General features: G+C 44.0%; 2 protein-coding genes across 3 annotated transcripts in view; one reads left to right on the forward strand and one right to left on the reverse strand.

Annotated features, from left to right (window-relative positions):
• Positions 1-1,626: 1,626 nt before the first annotated feature.
• On the reverse strand, positions 1,627-3,048 carry eEF1gamma (elongation factor 1-gamma). Its single transcript, XM_065429527.1, has one exon. It carries the CDS (start codon positions 3,012-3,014, stop codon positions 1,728-1,730), a length of 1,287 nt encoding a protein of 428 aa, XP_065285599.1. The 5' UTR covers positions 3,015-3,048; the 3' UTR covers positions 1,627-1,727.
• Positions 3,049-3,284: 236 nt separating this feature from the next.
• LOC135900077 (pyruvate dehydrogenase phosphatase regulatory subunit, mitochondrial) overlaps positions 3,285-20,383 on the forward strand; it is a 157,888-nt gene continuing 140,789 nt past the window's right edge. The window contains exons 1-3 of one of the 2 annotated variants that reach the window (XM_065429525.1): positions 3,285-3,451; positions 8,987-9,228; positions 10,980-11,110. In XM_065429525.1, the coding sequence (XP_065285597.1) occupies positions 3,443-3,451; positions 8,987-9,228; positions 10,980-11,110 (382 nt within the window). In that variant the 5' untranslated portion in view covers positions 3,285-3,442. Of the gene's footprint in view, positions 3,452-6,643; positions 6,662-8,986; positions 9,229-10,979; positions 11,111-20,383 lie in introns of those variants that run through there. The other variant, XM_065429526.1, reaches the window with a different exon arrangement.

A 20,383-nucleotide genomic window follows, 5' to 3' on the forward strand; every position in this document is an offset into this window, starting at 1 on the left:
CTGCCACCCAATATTACTTTACATTGTTTTCTGGTACTTGTATACTCTAGCATTTAGTACAGGCTCAACACATCCTGCTTATGTTTTACTTCTGAGCAGACAAGAAGTTGGTGAATGAGGGCTACAAGCAGTGTATAGGAGGCAAGTCCACCGTGGCATTAGCTTTAATGTAGTCATGTTTTGATTGTGCCTCACATGGCTGCACAAGAGTGCAAGCATGCTCTATCAAAAGCAGGAGCCAAGATATAGCTTTCTGCCATGCTGGAGCATATTACACAGGCTTGACATGCCACACACATGAAAATTTATGGGAAACGGCACAAAAATAAGACTGGACAGGCACTGTGTAGTCTTCTCATCATACTGTTTCCTGAAATAAAGCCATACCAACAAGCTCAAGTTCAGACTCCTTTAAAAACATGAAACTTGCCATCCACCAAGATTACCAGGCTAAGCAGGTGCTATATGAACTGCAACTGCTTATTGCACAGGCACTTGCCGACATTAGATGCAACCACGGAGAAAAAAAAATTGTTCAGCTGGTCCATTAATTTGTACACACCGACATCACAGCTTGCATTCATGCAGTTTTTTTTTTTTCAGCTTTGAAAGGCTATCACCTATCTCCAGTCTAAAAATCTATGCAGATCATGAACACTACATAGAAATTAAACTTAAATGGTAAATATAACTGCTTATTTGAGCAGAGCACTTGATCTGCCAGAAAACTTCCAACATGCAACCATTTAAAAATATTTATGCACTCTTGTACCTGGAACAGCACGTCAGTTGCACTGGCTCCATTATTTTACCAAGGCACCATAAGTAGCATACAGCAAACTTCATTTGAGTACATCTTTATAAAAGTAGCAGTGCAGTTCCAAGAGGCACTCTTATTGACATTCTGCTGTTGAGCATGCATGGAAACAAGTGAACCAAATGTCAACAAGTTTTCAAGCATCCACACACAGCTACTGGTTTGCAGATTCTAACAACTAAGTTAATAAAAGCGTAAAAAAAAAATTTACGGGCCAGTATTTTGTAGCAATGCCTTTCCCTGATAAAGCCTTTTGGCATTCACAAGTGGTCAAGCTCCACTCCAGGCGGAGTGTCAAATGCAGCCAACACAAGAACAGGAAAAGGCATTAGCGGAGAAAAAAGGCAATGCAACAATATACTGGCCCTGCTTACAGTGTAGCCTGCACATAATGTTATGTGAGAACTATGGAAAACTAGGGCAAATTCATAATGCACACATAAAACAAAGTGGACAAGGGTAGGTGCTCGTTATGACTTTGTTCTTTGTCCATTATGAACACGCAGTAATGTGCAACAGTCATTATGCAATTCCAACTAGGCCGACAGTCAGCTCTCGTAACATTATGGCATTCTTAATACTTCACAACACTAAATCACAAAATTTATAGTGAGACACAACCAAATTACTTTGCATGCACAGCATGCAAAGCTTGTGGCTAAGCTAAATGCTGAAAAATGAAGCATGTTACAATAAAGGTATGCTCAAATGGTCATACACTGCAGCAGCATTCGTGATTCCACATCAAGCTGTTGCAGAGCAGGCACAGCAAATGGGCACATGTAGGTGAGCTAAGAACACAACACAGCGAGAATTTCGGCGTGGTTTATTGTGACAACTCATAAGGCAAAGGAAGGAGCCTTGAGATATCTGCAGGCAGACAAAAAGTGGACATATGTGTAACAGAGGCTCATTTGAAGATTTTGCCTTGGTTAAACTTCTTGCCATTGAAGTCGCCATCCCACTTGAAGTATTCATCAACAAGCTTCTTTGTTTCAGGTGTATCAGGATCCAACTTCTTCCAGTCGTACGACTCATAGTCGACTTGCCAGTCATCTGAAAGTTTGAACGCCAATTCATGTCCCCTCCAAACCCAGATGCCAGAAATGCTGCTGTTGTTGTCTTCGCCAAAGAGGATGACACTGGCAAATGCATGCTTTCGCATCTTGTCCAATCGCTGGAACATTCCAGAAATTAAGTTGCAGCTCATGAACACCTGAGTCAGCTCTTCAGGGTATTTGTACTCACTATACCAGATGCTGTAGTGCTCTTTGTCGAATTTCTCCCAGAAATATGGGACAGAGACTGTTTCGCTTTCATTGGAGTAGCAGCGCTTGAAATCATCCATGTTGAAAGTACCTTTAGGGAAAACTTCAAAAGGATCTTTCTTTGGAGGCTCTGCTAAAGCCGGTTCCAAATCGTCTTCCGGCTCAGGGGCGGCCTTGGGTTTGGGCTCCTCCTTCGGCTTTGTTTCCTTCTTTTCAGCTTTTTTAGTAGCTACAGTGCCCTTTCCAGCCTTGCCTTGTACCTCCGCGTAGAGGTTGGGGTCAAACTGAGCCATCTTCTGACACAACTGGACCTCTCCCAGTACAGCCTGGAACTCAGGCTGGTGTGCAAGAGTGTCGAACCATCGGTTGACGTTTGCATATGGGGCTCGGAAGGCGGGTTCCAGCACTAGCTTGTAAAGCGGCAAGAGCGCCGTGAAAACTGCGATGTCAGCAAGAGAGATGCGCTCACCCACGAGGTAGGTCTTCGACAGCAGGTGCGTGTTGAGGTACGACAGGATTTTCTTCACATCTTCCTTGGCGCGCTCCGTAGCCTGCTTGTTGTACTGGATGGCGCCGAGGCAGGGAAACACCCACGTGCAAGCTGGTGGCAGAATCTCGCAGTCGGCGAAACTGAGAAACTGGACAATTTGAGCTTGTTCCAAGAGGTTCTTGCCACGAAGCTGGTCGTTCGATACGTAAAAGGCGATGGCATTACTCTCGGTGATGACTTTACCGTCGGACGTCTCAAAAGCCGGTACCTTGCCGAGAGGAAACTTCTCTAGAAAACTCTGAGAAGTGTTGGTGAGACCGAATACGAAGTCTGGAGCATCGCAGCATACTTTGAGCTTGAACTGGCTGTATTTTGCAGCGATAAGAATTTTGTAGGCGCGGAAATTGTCCTTCCACGTGTACAGGGTACCGGCTGCCATCTTGACCAGCGTCGAAAAGGAGAGAAACGGGCACAATGAGCTCCAACGAAAGTTTGCTTTCCCTCTAGTGACTAGTATGTGTACTATAATGAGTACAAAGTAACGAAAAAAAACTGCCTTACAAACCACTAAATTATACAAAAGCAAATGTTTCAATTAAAATTTATTTTTGTACCTAATGTTTTACTTTTTTGTTTGTAGACACCTACAGATAGCTTGTTTGGATTTCAGCAGCAGCACCATCGACATAGATTCATCAGCGTAGCCACATAGCGGCGGAGCGCTGCGTTTTACAGCACTCTGATTTTACCGTTTACTACAGCGTAGCTTTACGTTTTCCTCTGGGTTTCTCATGGTAACAATTATGTGCCGAAGATGTGAATAACGGCATTTATATCTAAAATATTCCTTAGCTCTGGCTGACTGGCATGGCGTCAGTAAGTGCTCATAATGATTCTACGACAGCGTGATTACGCCAATTTTGAGCATTTAGTTTCAGTTCTCAGCGCGCAGAAAGTTCTTGGTAGATCACTTTTTATTGTATTGTTATTAACCTGCCAAATGTGTTTGGTCTTGTTACCTACGGGTATCTTTTCTTAACTATTGGGAGATATCTAAGCGTCGAATGCGGCCTGTTGTCAGGTATCATGTGCGATGCAGCTTTGGCTTGTCGTTGATGTGTGCACAAAGCGAAACAAGAAACGCGTGTCAGAGGGGCTTGCAGACAGGTGATGGCGTCAATTCACTTGATTTCTCAACTTGCTTTCCTGAGCTCTAGAGCCGTAGACACCATATATGACTTCTCTTTGTAATTTCTACCGGACGAACTGAGAAAGTACAGCTCCCAACACACGGAGCGGTGTTCAGAAGTGCGTTAGCCAAGATGCAAAGCGTTGGCATGACTTATCGCCTCGCGCAATCAGTCGTTCACTACAGCGGCCGTCTTCGCTGCACGTAGGGCAGCATAAATAAACATGTTTTGCGCGCAGCACTACTCGCAGTGGCCTGCCTGATCGCAACCTTTTAACAATGGCAGCGCTACACAGTTTTTTCTTGAACCAGTGATCGGCCTCAGCGAAACGGCCGACCACTGCATCTTCAGGCACGGAAATACGCGGGAGCAAGTCGCCTGTTGTAAATCGCGAGAATTTGCCAGAACTGTAGGATATTTCGAGAAAACATATCATCGTGTATACTAAAAAAAGCTGGGAAATAAAAGGCTGCTAAAGAACGAGTGGGACGGAAATAACGGAATGCGCCTATCGCATGCAGTGGACCTCGTAGCGAAGGGAATATCGCGAAGTCATTCTTCAGAATCGTCCTTGCCATATTATCCGCCGTGAAGTGTCCAGAAAGTGCCCCATCCTACTGTTCCTGAGGGTTAGACACCCTGTTCGTATCCTCAATCTTCATGTTGTCCCTGCTCAGTATTGTTAATCGCGTTCCCCGAAGGCAGGTGTAAAATCGAGGAAAGGTCAATGGAAGAAAGGAATGGCGAATTAGTCCTGTGGAATTGATTTGCTATGCAGATTGAGATGAGTTTGTAGCTTTGTGCCACATTCAGGTGGATGACAGTTGTCCCTTTCGTGAAGACAATAATGGTTATTTTTGTCTTCAGTTCAAGTTCTTGTCGAGTCATCTGCTGCTGTTTTGTTGTCAAGGAAACGACAAAAGCACTCCATGAACACCCAAATGCTTGCAGTCACTCTGTCGATGTAGTCGCCAAGTGCAGCATTCAATTTCACCATTATCATCCTTCTTTTTTTTGCTCATACGAGTGCAAACCATACTTCATACTTTGGATCATCGCATTATATCCAGTAGGTACAGGCAGGTACAAAATAATACGGGATCTGCAAGCACGTGTCAAGCTGCCTTCTTGCACCCTTTAATGTAGCAAGCACCTTCGGTTGAGATATGGCATTTGGCATGCTTATGCTCGTGTGCCTGCCCTTAAGCCCATTTGCTCCCAATGTGCTGTCAAAATCGTGATAACTACAGCGGATTACACTAGGAGAGCGCTGTTCTTTTCGGCTGGTGGGGGTGTGCAGTGCATTGTCACACTTCGCAACACCTGAATGAAACACCACTCTCCTTGTATAATCTTCTGCAATTATTGCGATTCCAACAGCATGCTGGCAAGTGCCCGTAGCGGCAGGCACATGAGCAAGAAACGGCGCACATGCACAATGCATATATTGACAGAGGGCGCTTGCTTCGTTAAAGGGTGCAAGAATGCAGTTTGGCACACGCTCGCAGATCCCATATTATTTTGTCCATGCCTTTACAGTGTGGCGGAACAAACAGTTTGACAGCGCTCGGCCAGCATCACCGTGGCCACCCTTAAGTGCAGTGGGGTACAGTGCAAGCAAAAGGGAAATGAAGCATACCTCCAGGTCTTTTTCACACTTTACTGGGCTGCAAATGTCATTTTTTGTGTTTTGTAACAAACTTATAACGTCGTGGTAGCTGCTAGCAAAGCCATAGGCTGCACATGAATCATAGACAGTGTTATGCATATTAGTGCAATATGTGTGCATTAATACATAAGGTATTCCTCAGCTGTGACATTATTGTTTTACTAGCTAGGTGACAAGAATGATCTGGAGGTAAGTGCAGCACAGAGATTTTGGCTCTTCTCCAAATGCACACATTTTGGCAATTTCATGACGACGTCTGGACTGCAACTACACCTCATATAGGCAATGAAAGTTGCAAATACAGCACCGCTTACTGAGAAAAAATTGTGATGACCCAGTGACCACCACTAGATGGTACAAACACACCCAGATTCCTCACTCTAGACAACCTGTGCTTGGGGGCTCTACTGCTGCTGCTAGACATAGCATGCGAGTGCATGGCTTGCGTCAGAGCCAGTGCCAGGGTGTTGGCAACTGGGTTGAAGACGGCACCCTAGGTTGGCATGTGGCATTTGACTACAGTGGATGTAACTGCTGCTGCTTAAATAAGGCAGCTGTCGAAATGATTGATTACGTTTGCTTTTGACAGGGGTGCATGCTGGCTCATGGTGAGCACTTGTATCCAACTGCCAACACTGCGCGGTGCTGGCATCTATGTTGATCTTCGATTATCCTGTGAAATGTGATGTGAGATTCGACTGCTAACAATCCACTGGGAAACTTGAAAGAATTTCAGGTTACCGTATACTGATTTCAAGTATAGCGCACATTTGGTAGTTTGTAGAAAGATGGCAGTGATTAAATTTGTGAAAAACATTTCTGGCACTACTATGCCACTTTGCTTTTATGTTTATTCCTTCCCCATCTCCCCATATGAATATCCTCATAGTATTGCTTGTTGGTAACAGGTCAGGAGAGTGCTTCTGCCAAACATAAACTTAAAGCATCTATCTACTTTGTAAAAATTTGTATCTTGTAGCTGGAACAGCCATCACAAGGTATGGTATTTATTGGATAAGAATAGCGATTTAAATTCATGGTGTGATTTCTGTCGCGTGAAGTACTGAAGTGCAGAAAGAAAGGTAAAATTAGAAAGGTAGTTACTAGCTATTGTTCAGAAACTGTTGTTTGCAGTGGCCTGCTGGGTAACATGGTAAAGGAACAATAAGCAGCATTGTGTTCTCGGAAGTAGGATGCGAGTCTAGCAAGAGAAGAAACAATGTTATGGTAAGCTATGTGCATGGTTAGCTTGTTGACAAAGGAGTGCAATCATTGCACACCTTGCATCCAAACACATACAGGATGGAATTTGTCAAGTTCCAAAGTTTTAGGCAGTTGCACGTTCTGAAGCAGCCACCACAGTTTAGTGAGACTCATTTTGTGCAGAGTATGCACAATATTGAAGGTGCAAAGCTTGCAATGCCTCATGCAGGTGGTGCTGTGTGCGTCAGCATGCATTGTATGTACTTTTGTTTGAAGTGACATTGTGCTGCTGCAGTTGGCTACCGAACCAGAGTTGCAATGGAACTCTTTGAGACCAACCAGTTCATGAAGTTCATCAGAACTTTATATATTGAATAGCTCATAGCTCTCACTGCAGATTGTACTTACTATTATTATTATGAAACATGTGTAACAGTGCAAACAGACGACCACAAGAAGGGAGACACGTGTACACAAGCGCTTGTGTGTACGTGTCTCCCTTGTGGTCGTCTGTTAGTGCTGTTACCCATGTGTTTCAATATGAACCAATCGCCCAAAGAGAAGTATTGATTGTATTTCTCTTGTTCATATGCTGTTCTGTATGCTGAAATGCAGTCCACCTAACAAGTGGGCTAGTTGATGTCATTACATACAATTCATTATGCACATAGCCTGAAGGAGCATGGTAGAGTGTACAAGCGCGACTTGGACGAGGACGAAGAAAGGAACAGATACACAGACACAGCGCTTCACTTTCAACTATATATTTTATTTTCGCACGCATCGATAAATATATACCGTGCGAGCGGAAACAAACGTGACAGCAAAAAAGAACATTGAGTGGTACATTTCGTTGAACCGGACACGTGTGCGAGGCAAGGGAAAAAAAAAAGGGGAAAACAAACATCTACTACAATCGTCCCGAAGACAAGCCAAGGAATCGTATCTCCTTTTCCGAAAGTGATACCGAAGGTATCACTTTCGGAAGCTTGTACACTTGTACAAGCTTCCGAAACACTTGTACACTTGAAGCTTGTACATAAAGCTTGTACACTCTACCATGGATTCTAACCAACTAGCCCGCCAGCGTGTTTTAACCTGAAGGAGCAATGGATAAATACCTTGTGACCTCTTTGTCATGTGTAGTTCTCTCGCTCTGCAGAAATGATTTCTTCTATCCCCCTACATCCTAAATAATGTCATGGAAGAGAACTGTTTAAGCGCTTTGCCTTGTGAAAACGCTTCCTAAATTCAGCATATTGTAAAAACAATCTAATTTACTTTTCTGAATTGAATGTAGAGACAGTTCACATTATTAAAAAATAGTGCATACTCTATATACATATTTATTTGTATGATAAACCTGGGTATTCACACTTGAGCACCTGTCATTGTATTAGTGCATGATGGCAAGCCCGAAAGCTGTAATTGAATAGTAGCTGCAATATCTTCGTGTATGTCCATTTTTCATCTCAGAAATACATAAATTTAATGCTAGGCTATTTTACTCAAAGCTTTAGTAGGCAGAACTGTACAGCTGTGTCTTTTCTTTCCTCAAACTTGAATAGACATTGCATGTAGAAAGCCCTTGAACAATTACAATTAAATTACATGTGTTTAGTCCAGTCTCATGCAATTTTCTTGTGAATATGGCACATCATGGATGAGAATTGATTATATTCGGTAACGTGTACGCATTCTAAGAATTTATGGGATCGATTACAATAGCAAGTGATAAACTGGCACTCCATTAGCTATCATAAAATTAGTGGCAAGATAGCTCACAGGTAAAATATCAGACTCTCCCGTCTCCACTGCAGCACACTAATATTGATTGTAATCTCTGGTAGAAAATGCTTGAATATATATTGCAAAATATTTTTCTACCTTTTACAGAACTTGAGCCAATGCATCTTGTAATTATGGTTATTGTACTGATAAGCTTTGGGTGCACTTGGGTAATGGACAGCGATCTCTCTTGCCTGTAAGGCCATTTCTGTATAACATTTTCTGGAAAGCTTGTCTAGCATTACAGAAGACTCTTGGTATATGTAGTTGTCTGCTACCCTTAAAGTAGAAAAGGTACCAGTACACATAAACTTCCGAAATCATCATTTGTCTGACCTGTTGTAGATTATTTGAAAATTTCTTTAAACAAAACTTACACTTTATAGCAGAACTAATTGTTTCATTCAAATTTCATAGCTGCAGGCTTCCACAGTTCAGTGAGTAGTGTAACAGCCTGCTAGTACACCTTGCTGTATGCATCTCAAGGTAATATTCACACATTTTCACAAAATTTGTGCCTTGTGCTGTTTTCAGAAGACATTGCACTTCTTACTTGTGCAGGTCAGATTGCCTAGTCTGCCGCTGCGGCTGATAGACCTTTGCCGACCCAAACAGCATGGTCCTGTCACTAAATTGTGGCTTGGGAGTGCTGGGCACGCTGCTGAGAAGACAACCTGTCCCTTGGACCTGCCTAGTGAAGCTCGTGTGGTCATCTGTGGAGGTGGTGTTGTAGGCTGCTCAGTGGCATATCATTTGGCTCGAGACCATGACCTTACTGATGTTGTTGTCCTCGAGAAAGGAGTGTAAGCATAATTTTCCTGTGACTCTAAAAATTACTTTTTATCAGCAACTTTGAACCTTAAAACCAAGTTTTCATAGATATTTCAAGCTATATATTCAGTAACTGTGCCCTGGTTTTGTCAATCTGAGAAAAAAAGATCCTACTTGCTTCATATTTATTTATTTATTTATTTATTTATTTATTTATTTATTTATTTATTTATTTATTTATTTATTTCCTACTCTCAATGTCATGTTGGGCTTGCTTCCTTCTGGAAATAGCAGTGGCTAGGAGCAAGATCAAGAGATGAATGCATTGAAAGGAGATTAGTTTGCTGAAAACACTGACTGTGCTGAGGTTTGTACTTGGACCTTGTGACCATTCCTTCTGGGTGCATGAACTTGTGATACATGGTAAACACACTGGATTCTTTTGGCAGCATTGATATGAGAGCAAACACAGATAGGTGATAATTCTAGCTGAGATTAACAAGGAGTGATGCTAAGTAGGGTATTTAATGCACACAACAGATAGCAATTGTACTATAGGTTTGGTGCCAAGGGGAGAGAAAAATGCATTTGAGTTTGCCAAAAGATTATAAAAAAATGTGCAGGCATAAAATAGGCTTGGTTGAGACAGAGCTTGAGGTAATTGTAAATCTCTGGAAAAGAACTTCAACCTGCAGTGTGGCCTACATTCGCTACTACTACTACTACTACTACTACTACTACTACTACTGATGATGATGATGATGATGATGATGAAGAAGATAATATTCCTGCACAATTTTTTGAATATTCAATGAAATAACATTGCCTGTTGTAAATGCCAAGCTAGTCACAGCGAGCAGCCACCAGCAGGCTATCACTAATGCAGAGTGGGAATGTTCTCTTGTAACTTGTTGCTTGCAGCCAAATCAGAAGGAAACTAATATATGCATACTTTATTTGCGATACTGCTTTGTCGACAAAAATTGTTGCTCCCTTGGATTTCTAAAAAGGCATTTTTGATGAGAGGCTTACAGGAGGCAAAGAAATTGTTTATGACCCTGAATTTATTCAGAGAGGGAAGGGATGGGAAACCAGAAAGTTGCTGATCTTGTCAGCTTACGTATTTCATTTCTCTGTTGGTATTGTGGGAGAGGGAATAATTAAGCAACCATCATGTGAATATGCTGCAGACAAAATTAAACTTGTCATGTTTGGCAGAGGTTGATGTACAGTCGCGGAAAGAATATTATGGACCATGAAATCTATGAAAAAGCTGAATATCTCCGCAACCTCACAACGCAATCTGGTATTTGCATTTTGGACCTCGACTAGAATATGCTAACAACGTTGCCGTGGGCAGTTTTACTGGTTACTGCTACAGGCTGCTCGGGAATTTAACGTTTTCGGAGATCCCGTGGTCCATTTTATTCTGTCCGCGACTGTACATCCATAGATTGTGTTACTTTTTATGCATTAAATGTACTGTGTGTCAAACAAATTTTATCTTACCCCAGCAGGCTGACCTAGTTGATCTGTCAGTCTACCTATTTTGATCTGTTTGAGCTGTGCTAGCTGATTTGTCTGTTTTGTTCAAAAGCATTGACTTTGCTTTGACATATCTCTATTGACAGTATCTCTCGCATTGTGTCCTCTTTTCACATCAGTGTGAAGTTATTACTGCCCCACAATTTTTCCATCTTTCGGATGCCTTTTTGTTATAGGTATATATTGGGCATAACATGAACTCACAGTTTAGCATTTCCTCTTTTTACTCTTGTTCTAGAATTGGAGGTGGTTCAACAAAGCATGGTGCTGGACTTCTGGGGCAGCTGAAGGCCACTACAATAGAATGCAGAGTTTCCAAATACAGCATTCAGCTGTACAAGGACTTTGAAAGCAGAGGCTTTGACACAGGTATATGCCTTGAGCATGTTTCCTGCCTTATATATGTGGTCAGTATCAAATTAAATTGCCCATGGCATTTTATATTTAACCCCGTATGTCCGCATTTCTCCAAAGATTTCTTGATAATCTAAACAATCAGTTTACATTCTTACATTATATCAGGTGTTTCCTTGACTGTCTCAAATGATTAAATATAGTAAATTTTAAATGCAATACTTAATGAACTGTTTAATTCGTAACTTTAATGCACATGTAACTGTGGACTTGAAGCTGGTCAGTACTCGAGGCATTTCCACTTACAGTAGAAAATCTGACAGTGGCACCAGTTTCTTGGTCAACTAGACTTTTTGCTTAATTCAAACGCTGTGGAAAGCCCTGACGAAAACCCATATGCATTGCTATGGAAGGAATACGTGTTTTCTTTGTGGGGATTGAGGTGCCTTCTTGCCCCTCATCCCCCAGCTTGTGCGTTGTGCTCGATCACTAAAAACCGCCACTGCAATGACAACATGGTGGACACAGCTAGCGCACAGGAGCTAATTTCCCATGTAAACTGCCCTTCTCCCTCCTGGTGTTGAATCACTGCACAAGCATACGTCACTGGGCCACTCCTTGATTGGCCTTCCAAGTGGTGGCCTCCAGGCACCCTCTCCACCTGAGCTCTCCTTCAGCTGAGCACTTTGTCGCCATAGCAGATGTTCACAGGCCCGCAGTTAGTTGGTTATGTGGGACCTTTGCATCCGCAGCTTTTCGTTGCGCTTGGTGGACTGCTAACTGGTTAGCCCTAGCGCATTGGACGTGCATACTCGAATGGTCTTGCGGTGAGCCTTTGCCCATAAGTGCCGTGACTGTCGCACTGTGCAGCATCTCCACAAGTTCAAACTCGAAAGCGTGCCTTTTCGGAAAGCGTGCCTCTTCGGTTAAGCTTGAAAACACAAGATATTCAGCAGATAGTGCTACTGCTTCCCTAGGCGTGAAGCTGTTTTATTTAAATGAATTTTTATCTTTTAGTGGCCGATGCTCCTTCTGCCCGTGAAGCCATTTGTTCTTGCTTTTTCTTCATTTGTCATGCTGAAGCAGCTTTTAAGCATGTCAGCTCTCTTTGTCTCATGCTGATCGAGTTTCGGCCTTCAAGGGGAAGAAACAAAAATGTGCTACAGACTATTTAAAGCGATAGAAAAAACATTTCAGTTAATTCATTTTGCTGTCGTTTCTTAATTTGACCTTTCGGATAATTCGACTGAATGTTGCGGTCCCACATAAGTTGTATTAATCGGAGTCAACTGTATTTTCAAAATCCGAAATGAAATGCATTAGTGTTTTACGTAGCTTTGTCCCACAGGCAAGTCTTTGTGGGAAAATCACATCAGTGTGCCAGTGTATTTTTCTACAAGTTTGGGGATGGTTATTTGGTAACCGATGCTAGTGTGAGAATCCTTATGTAGAGGATATGGCTTGAGTGCAGAGACTGGCTTCAACTTTGCATCTGCTATATATGCATAAGGGAATTGATCTAAAGACCTAATTAGTAAAAATTGTTAAGTAATGCTTTAACTGGCAACTGCCGCAGAAATTCTGAGGTACACCACTGCTGTGAATGTTGGGCAGCAAAAATCATAATCTTTGTCTCAAATTCCCTGTTCTCAACACTTGGAGACAGTCACTGTTGAAAAAACTGCTGGTTGCTACAGTTGGCAGGTGTTGAAATACCATGATAAAATTTAAATATGCATGGTAGTCGGCACTTCCTAGAAATTTTGCACTGGCGGAAATGTCGAACAACCAAGGAGGGGAGAGAGATGTATATTTTTGCTGTGACAAACATTCTGCAGTTGGCGCCACATATGTTGAACTTGTATGTTTCAAATTATTACTAGTTATAATAATATTATCCCCTTGTATATGTCATCTTGAAGTATCCAAGCACTGTGACTCAAGCATCACCTATATTAACGCAATAGTAGCATTAAGAGCCTCGTGTCGCAGAAAATCCGGTGTCAGTGTCTGGTGTCGGCGTTTCTGTAAGCGAAATTTCCCGTTGTAGAGAAGGATTGAAACAATATAGTGGGTCATTCTCCCGAGCGCTTTCTAGTGGGTTGTCCTCTTCACTGCTTTCGCTCATGAATGCCGCTTGCACACGTAGTTCGTACTCTGCCTAGACTGTCACTTCTGCGCTGCTCCTAGTCCAGTCAAATAAACACCTTAACATTTGGTGGAGAGTGCTGTACCCTCAAACCTCCCACGCGGGAACATTGATCCCGTACCCTGCCATCTACCATGCCTTGGGACGCCTTCCAGCAAACACCTCCTCCTGCACCGACCGCATGTCCTGGTGTACCTCATCACCACGACCCTGCTATCATCACTGGCGCGGCTGATGCCGGTCTGGAGGACTGGCTCATTACATACGAGAGGGTCAGCATGCATAACAAGTGGAACGAACCAGCCAAACTGAACAATGGGCTGTTTGTTCTACCTCGCGGCTGTCACCAGCCTATAGTGTAACAACTACGAAGCAAATATCCTGACCTGGTCCGCCTTCAATACAGCCCTTGTCGACGTATTTGGTTGCTCCGGTGTTCATAAGCTGCATGCAGAGCAGCGTTTGTGGGCGTGTTCTCAGCAGCCAGATGAATCATTCACCAGTTACATCGAAGACATCCTGGACCTATGCAAGAAAACGAACTCGACCATGGCGGAGTTTGAGCGGATCAGTCATGTACTAAACGGTATCAAAGGCGCCTTCAACATGTTGCTCGCCAAGAATCCTCGCTCCGTGGCCGAAATCATCACATTGAGCCAAAGCTATGAAAAGTTACGGCGGCAGTGGTTGTTGACCCGTCGCTCTTCATTGCGCAACAAACCAATCGTTGGTTTGGCTACAGTTTTGGACCAGCCTGCATTGCTCGAGGAAATGAAGCCATTCGTCCGTGAGGAGGTTGCCCGCCAACTGTCACTGCTGACCTTTGTACAGCTGCAGCATATGCAGCAGCTCTCCTCACGTTTTGTACCTCCGCCCCGCTGCACCATTAGCATGAGATCAACGTGGCTTTGCCTGAGCTCTGCCATAATGTTCCTGTGGCCGCACCTCTCAGCTTCGCAGATGTCATCACCCGGCCCCTACAAATCCGCACACCTGCATCACTCAGCTAAGCTTATGTCACGTGGCCCCAACCACTTCCGCACTGTGCACCTCTCAGCTCTGCCGACGTCGTGTCTATACCCCGACTGTAGCCTGCCACGCAACCATTCTACCAGCTGCCCCGTACAATGCCTCCTGCGCCGTCGATGGGACCTGCCACAGTGAATAAGCAGTGCACTTTGGGCAGTCGACCCATCTGCTTTGCGTGCGGCTACGCCGGCCACATGGCATGCTTTTGCAATTGCTTGCAGCCTTCTGCGCCACATGATACCTGACAAGTTGTCGTTTCTCCCCGCCCATATGATGACCTGCCCAGGCACATACCCAGGATTTTCTTTGGGGGTGGGGGTGGGGGGGGGGCGCAACCCAAGGTAACTTTTTTACGCAAATGAGGGAGGGGGGTACCTTTACTACTACAAGTGTGAATAGTGCCCACCATTTGCCATAAAGACGCATGAACCCGCAAAGGATAAATGAAATGAGGTGTATCTCACCGGTACGCCTGTGAGATACACCTCTTCTTTACTTGGCAAACAACGAACTGCATCAAATGGAATCACGAATGAAAGAAGCGCAGAAAGAACACTGCCAAGAACAAGTACAGAAGCGAAATTGTAAAATAAAGATTTCTAGTAGCGTTTTTTTTTTTTCATTAGCTCTGGAAGAATTATAGAGAAATATTGTGGAACAATCACAGTTCTTTTGGATCCCTCGTTTGCTGCTCTACCAAGTTCCATGCCAAAACCGACTCGTGCTGCTATATGGGAAGCTGTGTAACGATTGCGTGGCCGCCAATCCCGTACAACCACGTAGAGCACAGGACGCTGCGGTTTAAGAGGTAGTGCGGCCACCGTGAAAAGTTAGAAAAACACCCACTTTAGCACAGCAGAGAAGCGGCTACGTCAAACGGCTCGACTGATAACTGTAGAAGCGTCATTCAAAACACACTGAATTATTCTCCCCTGCCGGCAACGTCTTCTCTCTTTCCTTTTTAAATAAAAGTATCATCATCAACCTATTTTTATGGTCACTGCAGGACGAAGGCCTCTCCCTGCCATCTCCAATTACCTCTGTCCTGCGCCAATCGATTCCAACTAGCGCCCGTGAATATCCTAATTTCATAGCCCCACCTAGTCTACTGCCGTCCTCTACTGCGCTTCCCTTCTCTTGGTACCCATTCTGTCACCCTAATGGTCCAACGGTTATCTACTCTACGCATTACATTACCTGCCCAGTGTGATTTCTTTCTCTTCATGTCCATTAGAATGTCGTCTATATCCGTTTGCTCTCTGATCCAAACCGCTCTCGTTCTGTTTCTTAAAGTTATCATAAGCATTCCTCGTTCCATTGTTCTTTGGGTAGTCCTTAACTTGTTCTCAAGCTCCTTTGTCAGTCTCCAAGTCTCTGCCCCATATGTCAGCACCGGTAAAATGCATTGATTGTATACCTTCCTTTTCAATGATAACGATAAGCTTCCAGTCAGGAGCTCACGATGACTGCTGTATGCGATCCAACGCATTTTATTCTGTGTATTTCCTTCTCATGATCACGGTTGCCTGTGATTAATTGACCTAGGTAAGCGTACTTCTTCACAAACTATAGAGGCTGACTGGCAATCCTGAACTGTTGTTCCCTTGTCCGGCTATTCATCCTTATCTTTGTCTTCTGCATATTAATCTTCAACCCGACTCTTACACTCCCTCTGTTAAAGGGACACTAAAGCGAAAAATTATTTCTTCTGCATCAGTAAATTACCGTTATACAACATCAAAAACAACACTCTTATAAGGCGTCTTATCTTATAATAAGATAAGACGTTTGGTAAGCCAGAAAAAGCGCAAGAAGGAAATATGCGTGGTGATGCCTACTTAAGTTCCCGCACCTGGGGGCTGTGACGTCTTGGATTTCGATGGCATCTCCTAGGGCCTACTAATTTTATATAGTGGTACAGATTGACTACATTGTGTTCTAAAAGAACCAAATATTAAACGTGGCAAGTTTCGGGAACCTTTATTTAGTCAACGTGGCCCAAATGCGAAAACATACTTTGGAATCCCTGACGTCACGCTGACGTACCGGCGCTGGGGTTTCGGCACGAAATTCAAATACTGATACTTGGGCCTTCATTTTCTCATCAAATAATCAAACTATTTTTTTTAAATGACTGCCTGCAGGGTTCTTAAAGAATGCTTCATTAGTCTAAACTGATTTATTGTTTCGCTTTAGTGTCCCTTTAAGGCCCTCAGTCATTTGTTGCAACTCCTCTCCAGTGTTGCTGAATCGAACAATGTCATCGGCAAACCGAAGGTTGCTGAGGTATTCGCCGTCAATCCTTACTCCTAAGCCTTCTCAGTTTAATAGCTTGAATACTTTTTCCAAGCACACAGCGAATAGCAATTTAAAGGTTGCGTCTCCTTGTCTGATTCCTTTCTTTATAGGTATCTTCCTACCTTTGTTTAGAATTAAGGTGGCTGTGGAATCTCTGTAGATATTTTCCAAGATATTTACGTAACCGGTCTGTACTCCTTGATTACGTAATGCCTCTATGACAGCTGGTATCTCTACTGAATCAAATGCCTTTTCGTAATCTATGAAAGCCATATAGAGAGGCTGATTGTGCTCTGCAGATTTCTCGATTACCTGCTTAATGACGTGGATGTAATCCATTGTAGAGTATCCCTTTGTGAAGCCAGCTTGTTCCCTGGGTTGGCTGAAGTCGAGTGTTGCCCTTATTCTAATGCAAATTATCTTGGTGAATATTTTATATAATACTGTGAGTAAGCTAATGGACCTATAATTTTTCAATTCTTGATTCATAAATATTTTCACGAACAACAGTTAAGTTTGTTAATTTTCGTTTTTTCTTCCTGTTTGGCTGTTGCCCTGGCTCTCTTCCTCAGTAGATTGTTTAATTTCTCATCTTGTGAGTCTTGTTTCCAGTTGCTAATCTTATATGAAAAGTGCTGTACAATTAAGGAAAAACCTGACGTAACGGGTGGCAGTCATATTGCTTATGGGTTCAACCGTTATTGCAGAGTTTGATGATGGATGCTGTTTTGTATTATTTTATTTCCCACCTTATCTAACCCATATCAAATCAAAGAAGTTTATTATTATTACATCGTATGGTAATTACAGCATATAAGATGTACAGACAAGGGTATATGGTTCCAGAGCATCTGGAATGCTCTGGAACCATCGCAGCGAGCCGTCACTCGAGGAAATAATGAAGCAAAATAAAAAGTTATACGGAACTTGCGTTTTCTCCGACCATAACACGTTCTACAAGCATACAGACCAGATGACTATGAACGAAAAACAAAGCAAGAGCAATGCGCATGATCGTTGAATAGATGGTGACAGTTTAACGCACCTAGAATTAATTGCGCGGGCACCGAATCAGTGAGAAAACTGGCCTCCACACCCCAGGAGATGCCGATAACTACCGCCGTCCTAAAGGATTGAAAAAGGCAGCAAAATCTTGACCACGGAATAGCTGCCAAGTCTCAAGATTGATTTGGCGGTGCTTTAGGAATGCGTGTGAGGAGTAGTGGAATGGGCGGAGACGGCAAGCCCCCCCCCCCCAAATGGGTACGTGCCTGAACCTGCCTTCCGACTCGTTACCGGCACTACAGCTGAGGCCCATCACTCGCCGTTCGCCTTCTCCACATCGTCGCTCACTATTGCTGATGCAGCCTCATCCCTTTGCTCGTGAGGAGGAAAGCTAGTCGTCGCAGTCCACGAAGCATGGGCTGCGACGGTATTGAAATATGAAAGCCCTCAACGAAGTCCATTGAATGTGATAGACATGTTTGTGGAGGGTGTTCACACATCTACACTTGTGGACACTGGAGCTGCTGTACCCGTTATGACCACGCAACTTAGCCATTTGCTTCAAAAAGTGACAACACCACTTTCTCAACTATCCCTCCGCACAGCCAGCACCCAGCGTATTCACCCCATAGCAGCGTGCACCGCTCGTGTTGTCATTGCGGACGTTCTATATGCCGCCAAATTCATCATTTCCTCATGCTCGCATTACCTCATCTTAGGCTGGGAATTTCTCTCCTGTCACAATGCCATGATTTATTGCGCACGTGCCGAAATAGAACTCTTGCCGTTGTCAGACTTGATGCTGGCCAACAGTCCTTAGACTTCGAACTAGCTACTTGTCAAAGATGGCACCACAGTCCCCCCGAATTCGTCAACGGTTGTGTGCCTCTATTGCAGCAGCCTCTCCGACACTGCTGCACTACTTTCTCCATCCGACTGCTTTTGCACACTAAAAGGTCTGCTGCTACCTTCTGCAACCGTAGAAGTCACTGCGGGATGCAGCGCTATCTTTGTTAGCAACTCGTCCCCGTGCACTGTGATGCTGCTGCGAGGGGAATGTTTTGGCAGCGTGAAAGCCATTTAAGCCATGCAAGTTATGGATGTGCTCGATGACACGCATTGGAGCACTTACAGTATGCTCAGTGCTATTTCTATGTCTGCTCTGTCACCCTGTGATGTATTTGGTTCCTCCATTGCTGATAACCTTACACCGGCACAACGTTCCCAGCTTCGGTGCCTGTTAGAAGAATTTCGTTCTTCTTTCAATGTCGGGCAACCTTCCCTGGGCTACATGTCCACTGTTACACATCACATCGACACTGGCTCCCAACTGCTACTGCGGCAACGTCCGTATTGCGTGTCTCCTGCAGAACGTTGTGTACTTAACGAGCAAGTCGACGACGTGCTTGGATGCGAAGTGATTTGACCTTCAAACAGTCCATGGGCGTCACCTGTTGTCCTTGTTGCGAAAAAAGACGGTTCTATATAGTTCTGTGTGGAATTTCGGCGCCTCAACAAGATTACTCGCAGGGACGTTTACCCGCTACTGTGAATTGAAGAAACCATTGACAGCCTACAAGAAGCAGAATTCTTGTCTTCTCTCGATCTGTGCTTAGGGTATTGGCAGGTACCCATGGCAAACGACAATCGACCGAAGACAGCTTTTGTCATGCCCGATGGCTTGTATGAATTTAACGTCATGCCGTTTGGACTTTGTAATGTGCCCACAGCTTTTGAGTACATGATGGGTACCGTTCTGCGCAACTTGAAATAGCATACATGCTTGTGATGCCTGGACGGTGTCATTGTTCTTGCTCCAAACTTTCCTACGTACCTTCAATGCCTCCAGCATGTTTTGATGTGCTTGAGAAACGCCGGCCTACAACTAAATTTAAAGAAGTGCCGATTTCCTGCGTGGCAGCTGACCATACTAGGTTACGTCGTCTCCAAGGATGGAATTCTCTTCGATCCAGCCAAACTTCGAGCCGTTGGCGAATTCCCTAAACCTGCATCCATCAAAGACCTGCATAGTTTTGTAGGTCTGTGTTTCTACTCTAGCCACTTCATCTGAAACTTCGCCACCATCATATCGCCCCTGACGAAGCTCCTTAGAAGCAGCGGGCCCCTCACTTTGTGGTCGTCAGAGTGCGACAAGGTGTTCATAATCCTGCGCCGTTTGCTGAAATCACCTCCAATTTTGCATTACTGTGACCTGACAGCCCCTACAGAGGTGCACACTGATGCCAGCTGTGTTGGCCTCGGCGCAGTCCTTGCACAGCGCAAACAACGGTTTTCTAAATATGTTGTGGCTTATGCAAGTCGCACACTTATGAAAGCTAAGAGTAACTACACCTTAATGGAAAAAGAATGTTTGGCGATCATCTGGGCTCTTACTAAGTTCCGGTCATATTTGTATGGCCGCACCCGCCATGGTTGCTCAGTGGCTATGGTGTTGCGCTGCTGAGCACGAGGTCGCGGGATCGAATCCCGGCCATGGCGGCCGCATTTCGATGGGGGCGAAATGCGAAAACACCCGTGTTCTTAGATTTAGGTGCACGTTAAAAAACCCCAGGTGGTCGAAATTTCCGGAGTCCTCCACTACGGCGTGCCTCATAATCAGAAAGTGGTTTTGGCACGTAAAACCCCATAATTTATTTTTTATTTTTTTGTATGGCCGCCCATTTGATGTTGTCATGGACCACCACGTTCTTTGTTGGTTGTCGTCACTGAAGGACCCCTCAGGCTGCCTTTCCCGTTAAGCACATCGCCTGCAAGACTACGATATTCCCGTGCTCTACCGTACTGGC

The sequence above is a fragment of the Dermacentor albipictus genome, chromosome 1 (assembly GCF_038994185.2).
Source record: "Dermacentor albipictus isolate Rhodes 1998 colony chromosome 1, USDA_Dalb.pri_finalv2, whole genome shotgun sequence".
NCBI classification, from domain to species: domain Eukaryota; kingdom Metazoa; phylum Arthropoda; class Arachnida; order Ixodida; family Ixodidae; genus Dermacentor; species Dermacentor albipictus.